The sequence below is a fragment of the Daucus carota genome, chromosome 7 (genome assembly GCF_001625215.2).
Source record: "Daucus carota subsp. sativus chromosome 7, DH1 v3.0, whole genome shotgun sequence".
Taxonomy (NCBI): domain Eukaryota; kingdom Viridiplantae; phylum Streptophyta; class Magnoliopsida; order Apiales; family Apiaceae; genus Daucus; species Daucus carota.
In genome coordinates, this window is record NC_030387.2 from 7,698,157 (window position 1) to 7,716,811 (window position 18,655).

Genomic DNA, 18,655 nt, shown 5'->3' on the forward strand with positions numbered 1-18,655 from the left:
GGAAATAAACTCTGACTTTTAAGTGAAAAGAAGTTGGGTTTAAACACCCGCTAACAAGCAACATAATTGTTTTTGCAAGATGATGGGTTATATTGCGCGTGGGGAGCAAGTCTAAGTTACCTAAATTAGCTCCTTAGCTCGTATTTAGATAATGGGTTGAAAAAAATGATGCTCCAGCACTATCCCAGTGATTATCTAAATCAGTAACACATCCTCAACTTTTCTGCCCATTAAACCTCTGGCCATTGCCTATTTAATATATATGAATAAAAAATTCATCTATCTCCTTCTTTTTTATCTTTTTCATCTTTTTTCCCTTTCTCTCTCTCAAATTTATAATTAAAATAATAATAGGGTAGCAAATATAGGGATTGTTATTAAAGTTGATACAAAGTTGATTACCTGAATCACAAAGACTCGATTCATTCTTTTATATTATCAATAGGTAATAGGAAAGACTTGCTCAATACCAATTACGTTTCTTAGATATCACACGCCGTAAAATAGTACTCCCTCCGTCCCACCAGGTTCTTTACAGTTACCTCTTTTGGACGTCCCATCCATTTCTTTACATTACAAAACTTTCCCAAAATAGTTAATGGGTCCCACCACTTTATCACTTTTCCTTCCTTTTCACACTACTTTTACTCCACTATCTCTCTTTTATATATTAAAAATCAATGGGTCCCACCACTTCAACCACTTTTCTTCCTCTTTTTCACTACTTTATACATATTTCTTAACCTCCGTGCCCAAACCCAATGTAAACAATTGGGTGGGACGGAGGGAGTAGAAAACATACTTTCTCTTTTCAATTTTGACATAAATCGCGGACATACATGACTACCCAAATTTTTTGAGTTTTATATCAAACTGGCCACCTATTACGTCAAAATGTCTCATTTTACTAACCCATACCATCGTGGACTCGTTTGAGCCACCGTAAACAAAATATATATCATTTTACCTACAATACTATTCATACTTTTTTATTTAATCATTTATCAAAAATTAACTATTTGTTTTTTTGTTACAAAACCACCTCGAGTACCTTCATAATTGTCTCTAGTATTTATCAAAATAATTTGGAAATTAATAAAGCAACATAGCTATTTATTAAAAAAAATTTAGAAATAAATATATATATATTTATGTGATCACCTTAAGTATGTTGCCTTAGAAATTTCTAAATTATTTTGATATATAATAAAGACAATTATGAAGGTACTCAAGGTGGTTTTGTAGTAAAAAAACAAACGGTTGATTTTTTTATAAATGATTAAGTAAATAGGTATAAATAGGGATGTGAGTAAAATGATATATAATTGATTTATAGTGGCTTAAACGAGTCCCCGATGAGATGGGTGGGTAAAGTGAGACATTTTAACATAAGGAGTGGCCAGTTTGATATATAACCCCAAAATTTTTGCATAAGTTGATATAAAGAGGAAATGACACAAATTAAAAAAAAAGAAGAGGAAATGACACATTTTCTGCAGAAGTTAATATAAAGAGCAAATGACTTATAAATAGGTTGAATAAATCAAAAAAGATAGAAGATACACTAATGTAAAATAATCACGCGTTGAAATGTATTATACAAGTTTCATATAGCCTTGGACATGTTACAACCATTTCTATATGTGCAGATAGTCTAAAAACAAGTAGAACATGTTCAGAGCTGGAGCTATCACTGCCAAAAATATCGCTCCTAATTGATCTGACATTTGAGAAATGTGTTAACGAGGTTAGATTGAGTGTCATGCGTAGGAAAAATGGTTGGGTGCCACATAAAGGTCTCGAAGAAGGATAAATAATGATGTTGTTATCTGGTCCTGTTATGTTTCTTCTCTTTTAACCTGTTTCAGAGCCTTGTTATATAGCTCTAATGTATCTTTATGACTGGGATGAAGACAGAGGGCAGCTTCACAGTCCCTAATTGCCGAAGTGCTGTCACCCATGGAGTCGTGAAAAGTAGCTCGAAGATGCAGCAGTTGTAAATCACTCTTGAAAGCTAATGGCTTTGTAAGTTCTGCTATGGCTTCGGCTTCCTTCCGGTCATCCATGAAAACTGAAAAATTAAAAGGCCAACAGAATCTCTTAAATGAGAACTGATTCCCTTGATAATCATCACATTCCAATTTGAAGAAAGAAAGAAATTACAGTGGAAAGTCCAAAAATAAATTTGTCAGGCCACATTTCCCTCTAAATCATTTGAGGCAGATTAATCAGAGGCTTGCTTACGAGTAGTATGACATACTACCTAGCCAATTTGGTTGTATGACTAGGAAGTGACAGTCTTCAAAGAATACTGAAAGAACAAAATTTAGACTTTTCATATAGGAAGGTTTAGTATGAAAACATGCATCTGTAAATGGATTTGTATCACACAACAAAGATGAGGGTGGCTAATGAAGGCTACAAGGTGGATCAAGTTTGGACAATGAACACTATGACATGGCTACTGAAGTTGAAGAGTGAATAGATGACCGATATTGCAAAAAAGTTTTAAGGGAAACTCATGCTAATTTGTTTTGCTTAAAATGCAAGGGAAAAGAGGACCATGAAGATAAAAATAGAGAAATGAACTAACAATACCATTAACGTCATAAACAAAAGCCGTGTAACTTACTAGCTGCTCTGTATCTGTATGGATATGTTCGCAGTGGATCAAGTTTAGTTGCCATGCTGAGATCACTTTGTGCCAGGTCACGGTCACAATACTCTGACCTCTTCTCATAAGCAGATGCATTATATTTTGATTTTTCAATTAACTTTGTCATTTCGTCATATGCAGCATTTCTCTGATTTTTTAAATAATATACACGTGCCAGGCCTACATGGGCTCGTGAGTGCTTGATGTCGAGGGCAGTCATGTAGCAGTCAGCAGCAAGATCCAGTTTACCACTCTCCACGTACATGGCTCCCAGATTACTTAGTGCCTGGAAAAACATATTTTTAGGTTTAATCATGTTGTTGCAATGGACATAAAGTAATCTTTCTGTAGCAAATACTCACTTGTCCTTTTCTAAGACCATCAGATGGACATCTAAGGGCATCTTCAAGAAGTTGGATAACATAAGTGGAATTACTAGAATCAAGGCTTGAATCAGGATCACTCAAAGCATACGCTTTCAAGAAAAAAGCTTCAAATGATCTCTTAAGAGCAATAGCCTCTTCAGCCTTTGCTAATGCTTCGTCCCAGTGACCAGTATCATACAGAATCCACCCTTCATAGACAAGTCTTTCATGATCCGTGGTAGCATGGTTTCGAGCCATCCATAGGCATCTCATTGCAGCTTTGTTGCAGTTCAACCTGAAATAATAAGTTAGTACAAAGTGGACGCATGCTATGATTCCAAAGTTCAATCTTGCACTCAAAGTTAGCATTTTATTTTATTCACTATAATTTTATAGAAAAATTCATAAATGATGCAATTACATTATTAATAAATCCAAGCAATTAGAAACCCAGGAAGAACAACTTTCTATTATCGATCATAAAATTGTAAAAAAGCAACTCAGTGTAACTTTCAAACTTACCGTATAAGGAGTAGAGATTGCCGAAAAAGTAAAAGGCTTTTTCCTGGGTCATTGGATAGCATCTGGTGTACAACAGCCAGAGAGCCAATGTCGTCAACACAAGACCAGCGATCATATAGTTCCATCCAACATTCTGCTAGATTAAACTGCTGCACATGCTGGCGAAGGAGCTCTACCAAATGAGCACCATGCAATTTCCCATGGAACATCATGTAACTAGAATCCAAAGTTACTATTGCACGAACATCTCTTAAAGCTCCTTCATAATACTCCTGAGCAATTAAAAACCAAGCACGGAGTTCTAAGCAGTCGGGGGAAACTTTGAAATTAATCACTTTTTCAATCTCTGTAATGCTAGCTGCAGTGTTATTATCTTCCATCTGCATAATAGCCCTGTACTTGTATGGATATGAAAGAGTTGGGTCCAATTCAGTTGCTGTATTCAAATCCATCATCTTCTCTTTTCCATTACAGTACAAGGATCGCTCCTGATACATCCAACCCGAAGGTGTATAATTAGCAATGAGTGAATTCATTAACTTGTATGCCTTATATGTATGACCACCCTTGTGCTTCGTCCTGGCTACGCCTACAGAGGAATAAGTATGACCCGCTTCTACGGCTATTTTAAACCACTTCTGTGCGTCCTTATACTCGTTCCTCTCCATCATGATGCAACCTAACAAGTGGAATGCCAGTTGTTTCTGCCAACCATCAGCTGCACACTCTCCTAGCCTTTCCAATAACATCACTGTTGAATTTGCTTTCAGGTCTTCATTCATTGCAACTTGCGTTAACAAGTTGTACAGATCAAATGAAGCATGACCTGCCAGTGCTAGTCTTTCCTTAGCCTCTGAACTGCAAAATAGTTTCAGCACTACAGGATTATTCAATGAACTAGGCAGTTCTCTCAAAATAACTTGCAAGCAAGCCGCCACTAAAAGATATGATGTTTCCTCCAATCCATACTCGATTAGTAACATTGCAGTTTCCATGTCAACAACTTTATCCGCCAAAAAAACATCACAAGAAGACTTCATTTCGTCACAACAGAACTTGTTTGCCAATGAGAGGAGCTCCAAAACAACTTCCAAGCCAAACTTTTCTACAGATTTAGTCCGACTAAATATTTCAGCAGCCATCATCCCCTTTCCAGATATTCCATTTTGCGTAAAATTTACTTTCTCTCTCTTTGATTCCATGAAACCACCATACAACATCGCCTTGAATGGTCTTGAAAGGGACGACATAAAATAACGATTACACCTGATCTCTTCACTACCAATCCAAAACGACATATCACACTCTTCCGCTGAAATTGAGCATTCCTCTTCATCGACACTATGCTCAGCTTCATCCACTTCCATTGAAACCGGATGACACCCACATTTATCGTCAACAAATTCAGGACTATACCCAGGAACTAAAGTAGCCTTAGGACAATCCAAATATTTCCCAGAACATTCCACTGACGAAATCCCAAGAAGTTCCTCCTCTCTTCTCTCATACTTCAATGCCGCAGAAAGAACAACTTTGGAATGAACATCAACAGCATGCTGCCTTGCCAACCTAAGACTTCGTTTACACAATTTAGGATCAGTTAATCCCCGAAGCAATGCACATTGTTCTGTATACACCCTCCATCTCTCAGATTGAGGACAAGTTTCAAGTCTACGATAAACATCAGCTAGAGACTCAATAAAATCAACAGACTTCAAGTAAGGCTCAATATTTGGTTCAATAAGATCCTTTTGAGGGAGGCCGTAAATGGCAAGGCCTTGAGCTAACATACTATAATCAACATTTACATTTGGAATTTGCTGGGAAGACCTCGACCTAATAGAATTCACTCGAAGATGCTCATGTATGCGTTCTAGAAACTTCTCACCCATACTTCCACCACCACCAGCACTACCAGTACTAGTACCAGCTTGATTAAACGGATAAAAAGAAGAAAATGTTCCAACTTTATTGTTCTGCATTGTTTTGCATAAATGTATATTCTAAATCTACATGTAACCACACTTAGTTGTACATGAAATGGGGTTGCACAAAATGTAACAAAATCATGCATGCATAATATAAAAACTTGTCATCTTTCTCTGGCCTGCAAACACCACCGCTTCAAAGGTTTCAGACGAAAAACACACAAAATGATCCAACGATGGTGTTGCAAGCATATCAATCAAGTTAAATGAATTATGGGCAAAGGTTTCCCAATAAGAATCGGGAAAAAGTTTAGAAAGATAAGAATTTGCAAGTAAGAAAATAATGGAACCTGGAAAAAAGAGAAATGAGGAATGATTAATGGCCGTTGGAGATATTTCTCCTGCTATGTCTTCTTCATCATAATTTGCTAATTATTTATTTTATCACATTAAAAATTTGACATAATTATTTTAGTTTCTCTCTCGGCACCAACACTAGAAATTAATAAGCCCGTCATACATGGAAAGCCACAAAAAACTAAAAATACCAATTTGTTCCCACACCTATTAATCTTGTTATTGCTGGAGGCTTATTATATAGACAGTAGTGGTCCATTTCTTACATGCAGACATCGAAATATAGAATTCGAATCACAAATTTGGAGTTTTTAAAATAAAATTCCTATAATTGCCAAACTTGTAATTACAAGTATACACTAAAAAAGGAGGAATTCATCGATTCTCTTAATATACAATGTTCATAATCAACATTTAAAACTTATCACAACAACACAGCAGGCAACTTAAAAATGATCATCATCTTGGCTTGGCCTGAGTCACACACTCAACTGCTTTTTTGTTTTCACAGCTTGGGAGAGAAAATGAAACATAGCAATACTAGCCTCGGTAATCTCTATATTTGACAGAAATTTTAAGTTCGACTTTCGGTCAGTCCAATACTCTCGTAATATAATGCAAACATAAAAGCATAAATTAGACATAATATAAGATCCATTTATGCCTCTTTCTTACACTTTAAGATTTGATGAAAATCTTAACTTTGACTCTCCTCTAGTCCAATACTCTCATAATATAATATAAACACGAAAGTATTAACTAGGGACAAGAAAAAAACTAGGCTTAAATAGTAAACTTTTTCAAGTCATGACTTAAATATATACAATTATCCAACTCAATAAAAAAACTTGGAACCTTATCTTACTCATCTGCAGGCACCACCAAGTGAGCAAGTTGAGTCAGACGATAAAGTCTCCTCGTTTGTTGGCCGCGGCGTATCTCCGACGCTTGACATGAAGGTAAAGAAGAAGACAAGTGATGTAGAGGCCGAAAATGGAGATAAAGGTAACCATCATAATCTCTCCGTTAAGGCGATACCGTCTGTAATCGGATATTTCATCACCGTTTTGAGTAGCGGCCGGGGAGATAATAGACTTGGGGAGTTGAGGAGAGGAGGTGGGAGCTGCAAACATTGAGATTGATTCTGTCAAGTTACACTAGCTAGTTAGTCAATTGTGTGACACTACTTGCAACTTACAAGTTATTGGCAGGCCTGGCCAGGATTGTTTGTTTTAGCGTAAAATGCCACAACTCACAAGTCACATAATTCATTGTTGGGTCAACTTGTCTTCACTGCCTTGACTCCAATTCCTGTGTGACATTTCAAGAAGCAGTAGTCCAGAGGATTTATTTCCTCGTCCAAATTTTGTAAATGTGAACCAAACAATATGAATATAGGTTGTGTTCACTAAATGGAGGGAGAACGGAATGAATTTTGTACTCAAGAATAATGTTATCAAAGAAAATGTATACAATTTTCATTCCTTCAATCATTCCATTCCTACTATTTTAACTAGAATTCCGTCCCACATGTTTTGGAAGGATCTCATTCAATCTCTACATCATATTTCTTTACAATCTTAATCACAAAACAATTTAACTCATTCATATTTGATGACTATTAGCTCATACTTTCTTCTTTCTTCATAAAATTTCTATATAATTTTTCATTCTATTCTATCCAAGTGAACACAACCTAAAAAGTAATTGGTTCTGTTAATATTTTTTTATTCACTCGTTAACAAATGAGCCCCAATAAATGGTCCAAAATAAAATTAACGTGTTTGAAAATAAATTTACAATATGTATATTCGTCTATCATATTCATTTCATGATATGATGTCAAATCCAATAAATGGTCCAAAATAAAATTAACGTGTTTGAAAATAAATTTACAATATGTATATACGTGTATCAGAGTATTCATTTCATGATATGATGATGCCAAATCTTGTGCATTGAGATAAAAATAGTGACAGTCGTTTTGGATGCATGTACAATTATTTCAATAGAGACAAAGCGATGAACTCGTGAACGAGTTGGCGTAAGGAAACTGGTTCTCATGTGATCTCAAAATTCGAAAGTCCACTCAACGACAATTTTGAGATTTTTAATCTGTGGGCAGGCAATTTGAGGGCTAGTGTCACGAGCATCCATATGAATAAAATGTGACTTGTTTACCCCAGCGCGACCCAGTAAGTATTAAATAATCAGATATATGGATTGAGATCCATGTAAATTTCGATATACTTTATTCTCCTATAAGGTCTACAAAATTTCCAACAAAATAATAGTTTTATTATAATTTCTCCTGGGAGAAACTATCAAGGAAACCAGAAATCGCCTATCTAGGACTATCTGTTAACTCTTTCAAAAAAAAAAAAGGACTATCTGTTTACAATTATAAAAGTTCTTTAATCACCTACAACTTTAATTACTACTCCCCCGTCCCTCTGAATAGTTTACGTACACTGTTTGTACGTATTTTGATGCTCTTATAAAGTATAATTTCATAATTTTTTTTTGATTTTTTTTTCTTAAATAAAATTTTGAGTATCAAACTTTCATTTAGAGAAAAAAAAATAAAAATATATTATGAAATTATACTTAAAATGAACATTGAAAAACGTGTCAAAAAATAACGTAAAAAATAAGGAGCATAAGGAGTAATTACAGAAGGCAAATCTGTAATCATATTAGATTTTGCATCTAGACAGGTGCGATTCATAAACAGTAGTATCTTGTTTTGACTATTAAAAAGTCAAGTTGATTAAATTTTGACCACAAATTACACATACTATTCAACTTAAAAAGATTGAAAAAATTATTTTACTAGAAAGTATATCTAATCCCCATCCATATCCATTTTTCATATTTTTAAAATAATTAATAAATTTTCTTTAATTAATAGTCAAAATTTGGTCAAATTGACACCATAATTGTCAAAACAGGACACATAACATGAGATGGAGGGAGTATATAATCGGCATTTAAAACCCTTCCCTGTCCCACCAATTATTACTCTCTCCGTCCCACAATACATGTCTCTTTTGGGTTAAAAATTTGTCCCATAATACCTATCCACTTTTAATTTCCAATACAAATATATTGACATTATTCCAAGTTTATCTTTCTTGAAAGTTGTATAACAATTAATAAGAGTTGAATAAGAGTCCACATTTATGCATTTATTAAGGATACAAGTGAGAAAATATTATCTAATTAATGTTTTCTTAATATGAGTAATTTTTCTAAAAAGACATGTATTATGAGATGGAGGGATTAGTGCTTAGACACACATTTAGGTGTATACAATATATAGTTTCATAATTTATTTTTCATATTAACTTTTTTTAATAAAAAATTAAACATCAAGTAATCAGAAGAAAAAACAGCTTCCCCCATACGTAAACAATCAAATGGAACCGAGTGACTGGTAAAAATTTAAAAATTCAATAGTCGCACAACACCCGTAATAAAATGGAGAATTGCTTCTGGGTTCAAGTGTACATACAAGTGCTGAGAACAGTGTTATTTGCACAAGCTTGAACCTTCCATAGACATGCTTATAATTTATAACTCAAATTGTTTCAGCAAGCTCAAACTTTTAACAACATGACTGGTTTCATTAATGTGACAACTAGCAAGACCTTGAATCCAGACCATCGGGACAGCAAAAGGCTGTACACAATATCACAGATTCAAGGTGTGCAATTTGTGCTGGAAAATTTAAAGCCCAATTTCAGGAACAATTGGTAGTAGCATCATTTTATGATCGGTAAAGCCGTAATTCGGGCTGTCCACTGCTTACAAAGGAGCTTTATGCATTTCAGGCTGTCAACTGCTTTAAGAAGCTCTAGGTATGTGCCATTCTATTGGTTTTTGGGTTTTCTGTTTGTCACATCTCAAACTGTACAACTGTTTTAGCTCAAAATTTTTTAAGCTACTTTAGTTGTAGGCTTCTAGTCTTCTACCAAGATACGATTAATGAAGAGAAGAGACGCAGATATAAATAAATGTCATCTTGTTCAATACTTAATGCTAGTTTGCTTTGCTGCCATCACGGTCATGACAAAAGGTATTCATAATTAGAGTATATGGGTATATTACAAAAAGGCTTACCAGAACCTCAAACTTTGCTATATGAACTTTAGGGAAGACAGTGGTATGCACCGACTTACTCAAAGACTTCCCAGTCCTGAGTCCCTTTTGTAGAAGATGGCGATGAAGGTTGAGCATCATGATTTCCAATATCAGATTCAGATGCATCACAATTTGTTGTTTTCTGAACAGTGTCACTGCTCTTGGCTTTTGAGCCCAAATTCCTTGTCTTAAGCTCATCAGCTGTGTCCAAGAGGCTTTGAACACGTTGCACCTGAAGTGGAAATGACAAGGTGGAGTCGAATTGTTAAGTATTATCAATATGCAAGTGGGAGCAACATTTCTGATGAAATTATGAGGGGGCAAATGTCACACTTTTGCAGACTCCAGGGAACTTTGGGCAGAATGAATGACTATAGTAAGAACTTTCATTTACAAATAAAAATGAAAGAATAAAGTGCCAACTATGCCCTTACCGGTATATAAAGTTTAAGTCAATTAATAAAACAAAAGAAAATAAGGTAAACTGGTAATTAATCATAGTAACCTCCATCTTCCTCTGAACTTTCCCTTCTCCTTCAGCTTTGATGCCATCCAATTTCAGCAGCTGTCTTTCGAGCATCTCCACTGTGAATATAAGATCTTTCTGAAGAACCTTATGTCCTTCACATATTATCTTTTTCAAAGCACGTAGCTGCAAAGAAAAATTTATTGAGCCTCACAAAACTTTAAGAGTTAAAGATAACATTAATGAAGAATAAATTCATGTGTGCCTGTTCTGCTAGCTTATCAACATCTGCTTTGACTTCAGCAACAAGCTCAGAACCTTTTGATACTTGGGTCTCCTTCACCTCTTCAGTCTTATCATTGCTAGTTGAGACCTCTTCAACCTTAGCTATGTTCTCTTTGAGTAAGAGCTTCGAATTGTTCTTCAATCCGGCCATTTCCAAATGTATTTGATCGTCTTTCTCAATACCTCTGAAGAACAGCCTTTGAACATCAGGCTCCAAACCAATTTTTTCAGCAATAACCCCTTTCAGATCCCCTATACCAAATCGCCATTTTCAGTAAATATGACTTACTTTCCCATAAGCACGCAAGCTATAACTAAGCTAAATAGACAAATTAATTAGTATGGTTTGAATATTTATAGTCAAGCAAAATTTAACAGTAGCTCAATATCAGTGTAATAAACAACAAAGCAGAAGCTTTCTGCAAGGCCCAAAAAACAAAAACAAAATTGTAAACTAAAAAAGATTCATTACAAGTACTTGCCAAATGGTGAAACCATAACACATAAAATGTTGACGAACATGCAAATTACCATTTATAGCAAAAACACAGTTACATGATGAGTAATAGCAACACAGGCCTTTGATGAACTGCATAACACCAGTAGTTTTGGATCATCGAGAAAATGTAATTGATAAACAAAGTATTGTTATGAAGCGTAAGGGATAAAGAAAAAGATAAAAACCCTACATCTATAAACAACAAAGTCAGACTGAATATACCTTACAATGTGTTACCTTAGGAAAAATAGTTTATCATACTTGAAATTAATGGCAAAAAATTTGTACGCAATTTAAGTTCTTTAACTTTACTATACTCTGTACCAAAAAAGTTCTGAAGTTCAATACCACCACATGATGTATTTTCTTTATAGAAGTCGAAATGCCTTTACTTAAAGCCCATCGAAAAATTGACTTGAACCATCAAATTCCAACTCTCATTTGTTTCTGATATTTTAACAAAACTCTTTGAGAACGAAATAGGTTAGGTCAGTAATATAAGAAAAAAGAAGTGGATCATAAAATTGGCAATCTAATACTATAAGCCAAAAATCCTATAGAATGTCTGTGAACTTTTTTTTTTTTCTGGATAGATGGAGTCTATGATCTGAAAATTTCTCAAGATAATTAACAAGCTTGAATTTATAATAGTAGCAACTCACAGGTCTTGAGTGCACACATTTAAAAACGTCAACATGAATTTTTTGTACATACCATGTAGTTGCATGCCCTTAAATTCGATATTACAATTTTTAATACATGAATATTGCTTCCAGTCTTGCCCATAAAATTTCTTGGATGAACTTCAATATATACTTGACATGACTTTAAAATTGCAGATCATACATATGATACTTCAGAACTTTGTCATACTATAAGGCAATCTTCCTGAGGCAGGATCCCATATATATCATATGCTCTGTTGACATTATTTGTTATTCCAAATGACAAGTAGATAATTGTCCTCCCTTTATGATTAAATGCAAAAGCTTAGAAAATAGGACTGATAATTGATAAAATTATGTCATAAATACCCCTGTTAGGAAAGAACTGATAAGAAATTAGTTTACTTAATCAAGGTCCAGGTTGTATAAACAGTTGCACAGGGACCAGTTTGTGTACTACAGTTAATACTTAATAGTTAATACTTAATAAGTATGTGGAACAAAACAAGAAATGGTATAAACAAACTGATTTGACTGGACAACAATTACAAAATTGGTCCAAAACATACATAAGTTCCACATATAAGGAAGCGGAGGGGATAGCATAAGCCTTGCTTCAAAATTCTTATAGTAGCACACCGAAATTATATCCTATATATAATTTTTAAGACAATTTTGATGGTTGATCGTCACCGTCACTTATTGGGCCAAAAAGTTTAAAAAACCCATAATTTGTAAAATCCAGCCAAATAAAAACATCCAAAACTCATATAATTTGAGTAAGTATAACTTGAATAATGCAGTTTTGATGGTTCGTCGTCACGGTCACTTGTTGGGCAAAAAAGATTAAAAAGCCCATTATTTTTTAAAACAACAAAACTAATAGAGATTATTTTAATAAGGCTTCCCGTGCGAAGCATAGGTATAAAGCTAGTGAATGTAAAAGGATGTAGTCGATATAAAAGAAATGGAGAGGAAATAAACTTCCAGTGGTGCGCTTCCAAGAATTATCAGAGTATAAACGGCTTGGAAATATGATAAAAAGTAATCAACATTTTGAACTATTGTGACAGGCTTATCTTTGCAGGTGTAACTCACTAAATATGCGGAGTTCTCTGAAATTTGTCATAAAGATTTCATCTTTGTGACAGGCAAAGTTGTGTAGAACTACAAATCGAAAGAAATTCAATGGTACAAACACACACATAGGTTATTAGATGAGTAGCTATTTGGCTTTTTCATGTGCAATATATATGTTTAGGGATCATAAGATGGTTAACTCCTACCAACTCCTAGTTAGGATACAAGTGACCTGGACCTGTGGGCGATTGCGGGATTATGAAGAACAATACGATACAGGGTACTGAGTCATCTACTGATGTCGAAGAAGATGAAGAACCACTGCCTGAGGAATATGTTCTTGTTGAGAAGACCCGACCAGATGGTGTGATTTAACAGATTAGTTATTCTTCAGGTGGAGATGTTGATGTGTATGATCTAAAAGCCTTGTGTGATAAGGTCATTGCATTTGCAGGCTGTTTCATCTGTGGAAGCTTGACAGATTAATTTGAAGTGCATTTTCTTACACATGTAGATTTTATCACTTGGGATGTCTTAAATAATATATCAGACACATTAGAATTTTTGAAAAATTTTGTCGTGACCCTAGAAATCTAAGGTTTGTCATAAAATTATTACTCCGTCATGAATTACTAAGCTGTCTATCCTCTTCTGATTTAGTGTATATATAGGCCATCAAGATCTCGGCTACTAAAACTAGCAAGTTCTTATTGAGTTATTGATAAACTTTGCCTACTGGTTTTATTAGCTTGGTTGGCCACGCAGGCCACTAACAAAACTAGCCGCAGCTTTAAAAAACAGCTACATGGTAGTTGCACTGCACTCCACAACTGTATCAGCTGAAAAAGGTACTAAATTGTTTAAAGTTGCTCTTAGAAAGTGTTGGGTGCCCAATGTTTTAGGTTTATAATAATATACTTGCTCCAGAAACCTTCTAAACCAGTTGTGTTAATTTGTTTTTTCTATTTAAATATTTGATTAATATCTTAGTCTACTTGAAAGAGTTGCTTGGCAGAAGGGGATGACAGTAGGGTATAAGAGTCATACGACAGGAAATAAAGAAGACTATTAATAAGGCTTCTCATCTCGTCTCCATTTCATCACACATTTGGGGTGAGTGTTTAGGATGGAAAAGAAAGTCAATCACCTCCAATCAATTCCCATAGTACAAAAAGCTAGAAAATATGTCCAACTTGCAAGTTTTCACTAAGGTGTTTGATTAAAAACTCTCAAACCTTAAGCAAGCATTGTAGTTAAATATCACATTTTTAATGAGGCATTCAATTATATTGCTTAAAGACCCAAAATTCGATACGAAGATACTAGTCACTTTGCGACATATTAGACTACTAGAAATTTTGTCATCCAATCAAAGATTTCTTAAGACTCACAATAAACATCTTCTTTAAGTTAACATAGTGTGATAGTAATTTGCATAGAACCATACTATATCACAGACGAAGAATTTCTGACACAGTGCACGAACTGGATGGAACAGAAAGATAAGGGAACAACGTAATGGAAGAGCCTACCTCAAGGAGAAACAATCCCCCCCCCCCCCACCGGAAAATATAGATACACAGTTGAACATAATAATTGCCATACGACCATAAATAAAGATGCACAGTATCACGTTTTACCTAATATTAACATTAATAGCAGAGAAAAGAACGAGGAAAACAGAAAAGAAACAATTTTTTAATTTTCCTACTACAGGAAAAAAAGGATATAGACTGAAAATCATGAACTATGTAAAGTAGAATGTAAATCTTGGAAACAAACCTACCAATTAAACTTCACATAAACAGCCATAGCCTCGCAAGCGTAGGAATTTGAAAAAGCACATACAACAACAAATTCTAACATCCAAACAAGCACATATACAATAAAGACATTGCAACAAATAGAGATTTGGGATACACGAGTATGAGCAAGAAACAAAGCACCATCATATACAATCATTAAAAAAATAATAATAATGTAAAGATACAAACTTTCTTGTTAATAACTTAAAACAAAAAAGCAATGAAAAGAATCAGGAAAATACCAAAAGTAATATGAGAAGGAACAGTTAGGTCCAGCCAATTGGATCCATAAGAGACCTTAATCTTGATGAAGTTGGAGTTGGACCCACCATCATCTCCGGTATAATCCATGTCTTCTTCAACTAAAATTCTGAATACTTGTTGGAATCGAGAAGGAAGGAGATTCCAATCTAAAAGAAAACGTGGGTTTTGTAGAAGAATTCGAGGGCTTTAGGAAAAGGAGGCTACAATAACATATGGCAGTCCTCCGAAATATTACTCCCTCCGCCCCCCTCAAGGTTTACCACACCTACTTCGATAAATTATTTTCAACTTTGTTTTCTTTTGAATAAAAAATTTATTATCCTAAATTTTATAAAAAAAGAAAAATTTCAAAAAAAATTACGAAACTATGTTTTATATGCGTCTTAAAATGCGGATGGAACAGTTGAAAAAAAGTGTAAAGAAATGAGAGGGAAAAAGAGAGTACTATTTATTATATCTAATATATTATATACTTGTTTCCGATATTTAAAAATTAGAGTTAAGTTCCATGGAGTACACAAAAACATTAGAGTATTGGAGTATAAATCATAATTTTTTAGTTTGATCCTATATAATATCTTTGATTATCCAAATTGTGATATAATCTATCATTTATAAGTTGTCTTGCACATAATTGTCAATTAATCATTAATATTTTTCAACTTTAACAAGTATTAAGATTATTATTCTACTTATTAGTTATATTGCAGAACATAGAGTCCTACGATTTATAAAAATAATTATTCTACCATTTGATTACGATGTTTATGTTACAGAACATAATGTGCAGGTTGTCAAATATTTACAAATATTATTGGACAAAAAAAATTAAAATTTAGATGACTAGATTGCATTTTATCCAACTTTGTACTCCAATACTCCAATATTTTTTATACTCCATAGAACTTGACTCTTAAAAATTAATATAAATATTTAACTAATTATTATTGATCATTTTTAAGTCATATGAGCAAATATATAAATCTAATATTGATATTTGTTTTTATAACAAATCTAATATTTGTTAAAATCTAATATTGATATCTGTTTTTTAATATTAGATATCGTGAAAATTTTAATTTAGTTAAATAAGAAGAGTAGTTGCTGTTATAATCAAATTGATTCCTTATTTCAGATTTTGAATATTTTTAAATTGTTTTTTCTTTTTGGGATTAATGCATACTTTTTTGAAAATGAAAAATAATTCAATAATGAAAAGCCATACGGCATCTACAGATATAATCGAAATTGAACAAAAGCAGAATCATATTGCCGCTGAATCCTTCCTTCTTCGGTAGGTAACCAAGCGATATTTTGAAGAGATATGTACATGCTGTAATACTCCCAATGTTGTTTTGAGCAATCGACCATAAATGCATCACCATACAAACCTTTATCACTGAATCAACATCATGAAAATCCCGCAGATCTGTAATCCCAGACATGATGAACACACAAAACCCAAACAAAAACCAAATTCTCACAAAAGGAGAGAACAAACAAAACCCAAATAAATTAAGAACTTATTGAAAAAAACAAGAGATTAACTAATAGTAAGAAAAGAAGACAAGATTAGGGCTTTCCACCGGTAAAAGCCGATGGAAGCCCCTCAGATAAAAGAGACGGCGGCTACTTCAAGGCGAGAGAAATTTAGGGTTTTGTGAGATTGTTATTGTTAATTATATATAGCTATATATTTTATTAAATTTATGATGTTCAATGTGTTATAAACCTCATATAATTGTTTTTTAATATTCATAAATGGCTTTTAAAATACATTAATTTGTGAATGTGGGCAATTTGTTTATTGGAGATTGATAGAAAATTGAGTATCATTTTCTTGCCATCAAGCCTTATGAGTTGTTTAGTGACTTTTAATAGTCTATGTTGGGGGTCATAACTGATGGCATAATTACGTCTTTAAGAGATATTTTGGTGTCACATTTGATGACTATTAAATATTAATAATGAATGGGCAATGCTACGTACCCAAAATATTTTTCCAAAGTTTTTTATCAAATGATGTGGAAGAAAAGTAGAAAATTGTGATTGGGTGATTGATGTATATAAAAAGGGTCTTATTATTATTGAAATAAATACAGCCAATGAGACTCCGACGCATCATTTTTGAAAAAAATTGTGGTGATATTTTGGAGTACCTAGCGTTTCCTTACTGAATTTGATTTATTTAAAGTATTTATTGTATTAAATGCACTTACCACTTATTGGCTCTAATATTAATTTATTTTGTATTTATATAAATATAAATATCCAGCTTCCACTTCAAAGAAGCCGCATACGTAATGTAACACACATAAAACAAAATTTTTTTGTGATCTTTTATGTGTATTGAAATATCAAAACTTAATTCAATAACAAAAAAATAAGTAACAGATCGAAAAAATGAACTCATCATTTCTACTTTATATCAAAGCATTTCTAAATACATAACTTTTTATTACGAGTTTTGATTAGTCAGTTAAATTTTCTACCATTTAGAAGATATTTTGATATAAATGATTGAAAATAATATTCATTACTTAAATAAAGCGATTCTTTCAAGTAGTCACTCTTGTGATGGGTAATACAAGCAAATGATAAATACAGTACAACAATACAGCATAGCATAAGTTGGTATGAAAGATGTGATCCAAAAAATGATAAATACAGTACAACAATACAGCATAGCATAAGTTGGTATGAAAGATGTGATCCAAAAAATGGCCACATCGCCTATACTAAGCCTCAAATATAGTAGATTCGAAAGGTACTTTTAAAACTTTCTTTTTTCCTATTGCAAAGCATGAATAGAAAGAGAAACAAGAGCTTCACCGAAGAACTTGAGCCTAATTGTTGTACTCCCTCTGTCCACACTTTCTTTTCTCATGGCCAATTCAATTCTATACATTTTAAAACTTCCCAAAATAATATATTTTCATAATATAAAAATCTCACCCACTATTTTTATCTACTTTTTCATATTTATCAATTAAATATTGATGAGTCCGACCACTTTACCTACTTTTTTTTCTTTTTCCTATTACTTTATACTACTTTACACACTTTTTTTAATCTCCGTGTTCTTTCCATATGTATATAATTCAGAGAGACGGAGGGAGCATCTTGTAATTCTATTCTATTCACTTTGTGTTAGTAAATTGAAATGGAGGTCATTTGTAGCTGATCCGTCGGATTATATATCATAAAAATCTTGTGATTTATCATTGAAAATATATTTCCTGAATTATATTCTTGTTCTCAATTTCCGAACTTCAATTATATATTAAAAAGACATTGAAATTTTGATAATAACGTATTCAACTTCTTTCTATGTTATTTGGGCCTAACATACGTTTATTGTCGTCGTATTTATCAAGCTATACATAGTTATTTTTAGTTTATTCTTTAATTTAGTGACTTTTTACTTATGTAAAGTTAAATTTTGCATAAATTTCTTAATTAGTTTAGCTGTAACTATAATCAGTTAAATTGGAAGTAATATTGTTTCATTTTTATTTGTGTGTTTTAATATCTTTTATGAAACTTTTATCATAATGGGAGTTAGTAACAAGAAAAAATGATTACTCTCAAACTTACTAGTATGATACACCTATATTAAA

The 18,655-nt window shown here is 33.2% G+C and overlaps 2 protein-coding genes across 4 annotated transcripts; both read right to left on the bottom strand.

Moving 5' to 3' along the window:
- Positions 1–1,539: 1,539 nt before the first annotated feature.
- On the bottom strand, positions 1,540–7,328 carry LOC108196591 (ethylene-overproduction protein 1). 3 transcript variants are annotated; one of them, XM_017363937.2, is made up of 5 exons: positions 7,027–7,328; positions 3,544–6,951; positions 3,019–3,316; positions 2,633–2,942; positions 1,540–2,071 (listed from the first exon to the last, which is right to left on the bottom strand). In XM_017363937.2, exons 2-5 carry the CDS (start codon positions 5,523–5,525, stop codon positions 1,839–1,841), a joined length of 2,823 nt encoding a protein of 940 aa, XP_017219426.1. In that variant the 5' UTR covers positions 5,526–6,951; positions 7,027–7,328; the 3' UTR covers positions 1,540–1,838. The 3 variants fall into 3 exon arrangements, with proteins under 3 accessions (XP_017219426.1, XP_017219427.1, XP_017219425.1); XM_017363938.2 differs by having other exon boundaries at positions 3,544–5,473; positions 6,694–7,328; XM_017363936.2 differs by having other exon boundaries at positions 3,544–7,328.
- A 2,509-nt stretch (positions 7,329–9,837) lies between these two features.
- Positions 9,838–15,298, bottom strand: LOC108193576 (BAG family molecular chaperone regulator 4). The gene is made up of 4 exons (XM_017360294.2): positions 15,014–15,298; positions 10,703–10,974; positions 10,477–10,623; positions 9,838–10,203 (listed from the first exon to the last, which is right to left on the bottom strand). Exons 1-4 carry the CDS (start codon positions 15,120–15,122, stop codon positions 10,006–10,008), a joined length of 726 nt encoding a protein of 241 aa, XP_017215783.1. The 5' UTR covers positions 15,123–15,298; the 3' UTR covers positions 9,838–10,005.
- Between the last annotated feature and the right edge of the window lie 3,357 nt (positions 15,299–18,655).

Coding starts and splice junctions, on each gene's coding strand:
- LOC108196591 (XM_017363937.2), bottom strand. CDS start 5,525: ATGCAGAACAATAAAGTTGGAACATTTTCTTCTTTTTATCCGTTTAAT. Junction 3,317..3,543: donor CAATCTCTACTCCTTATACG/GTAAGTTTGAAA, acceptor TTATTATTTCAG/GTTGAACTGCAACAAAGCTG. Junction 2,943..3,018: donor ATGGTCTTAGAAAAGGACAA/GTGAGTATTTGC, acceptor ATGTTTTTCCAG/GCACTAAGTAATCTGGGAGC.
- LOC108193576 (XM_017360294.2), bottom strand. CDS start 15,122: ATGGATTATACCGGAGATGATGGTGGGTCCAACTCCAACTTCATCAAG. Junction 10,975..15,013: donor TCCTTCTCATATTACTTTTG/GTATTTTCCTGA, acceptor GATTTGGTATAG/GGGATCTGAAAGGGGTTATT. Junction 10,624..10,702: donor TTGATAAGCTAGCAGAACAG/GCACACATGAAT, acceptor TTTTCTTTGCAG/CTACGTGCTTTGAAAAAGAT.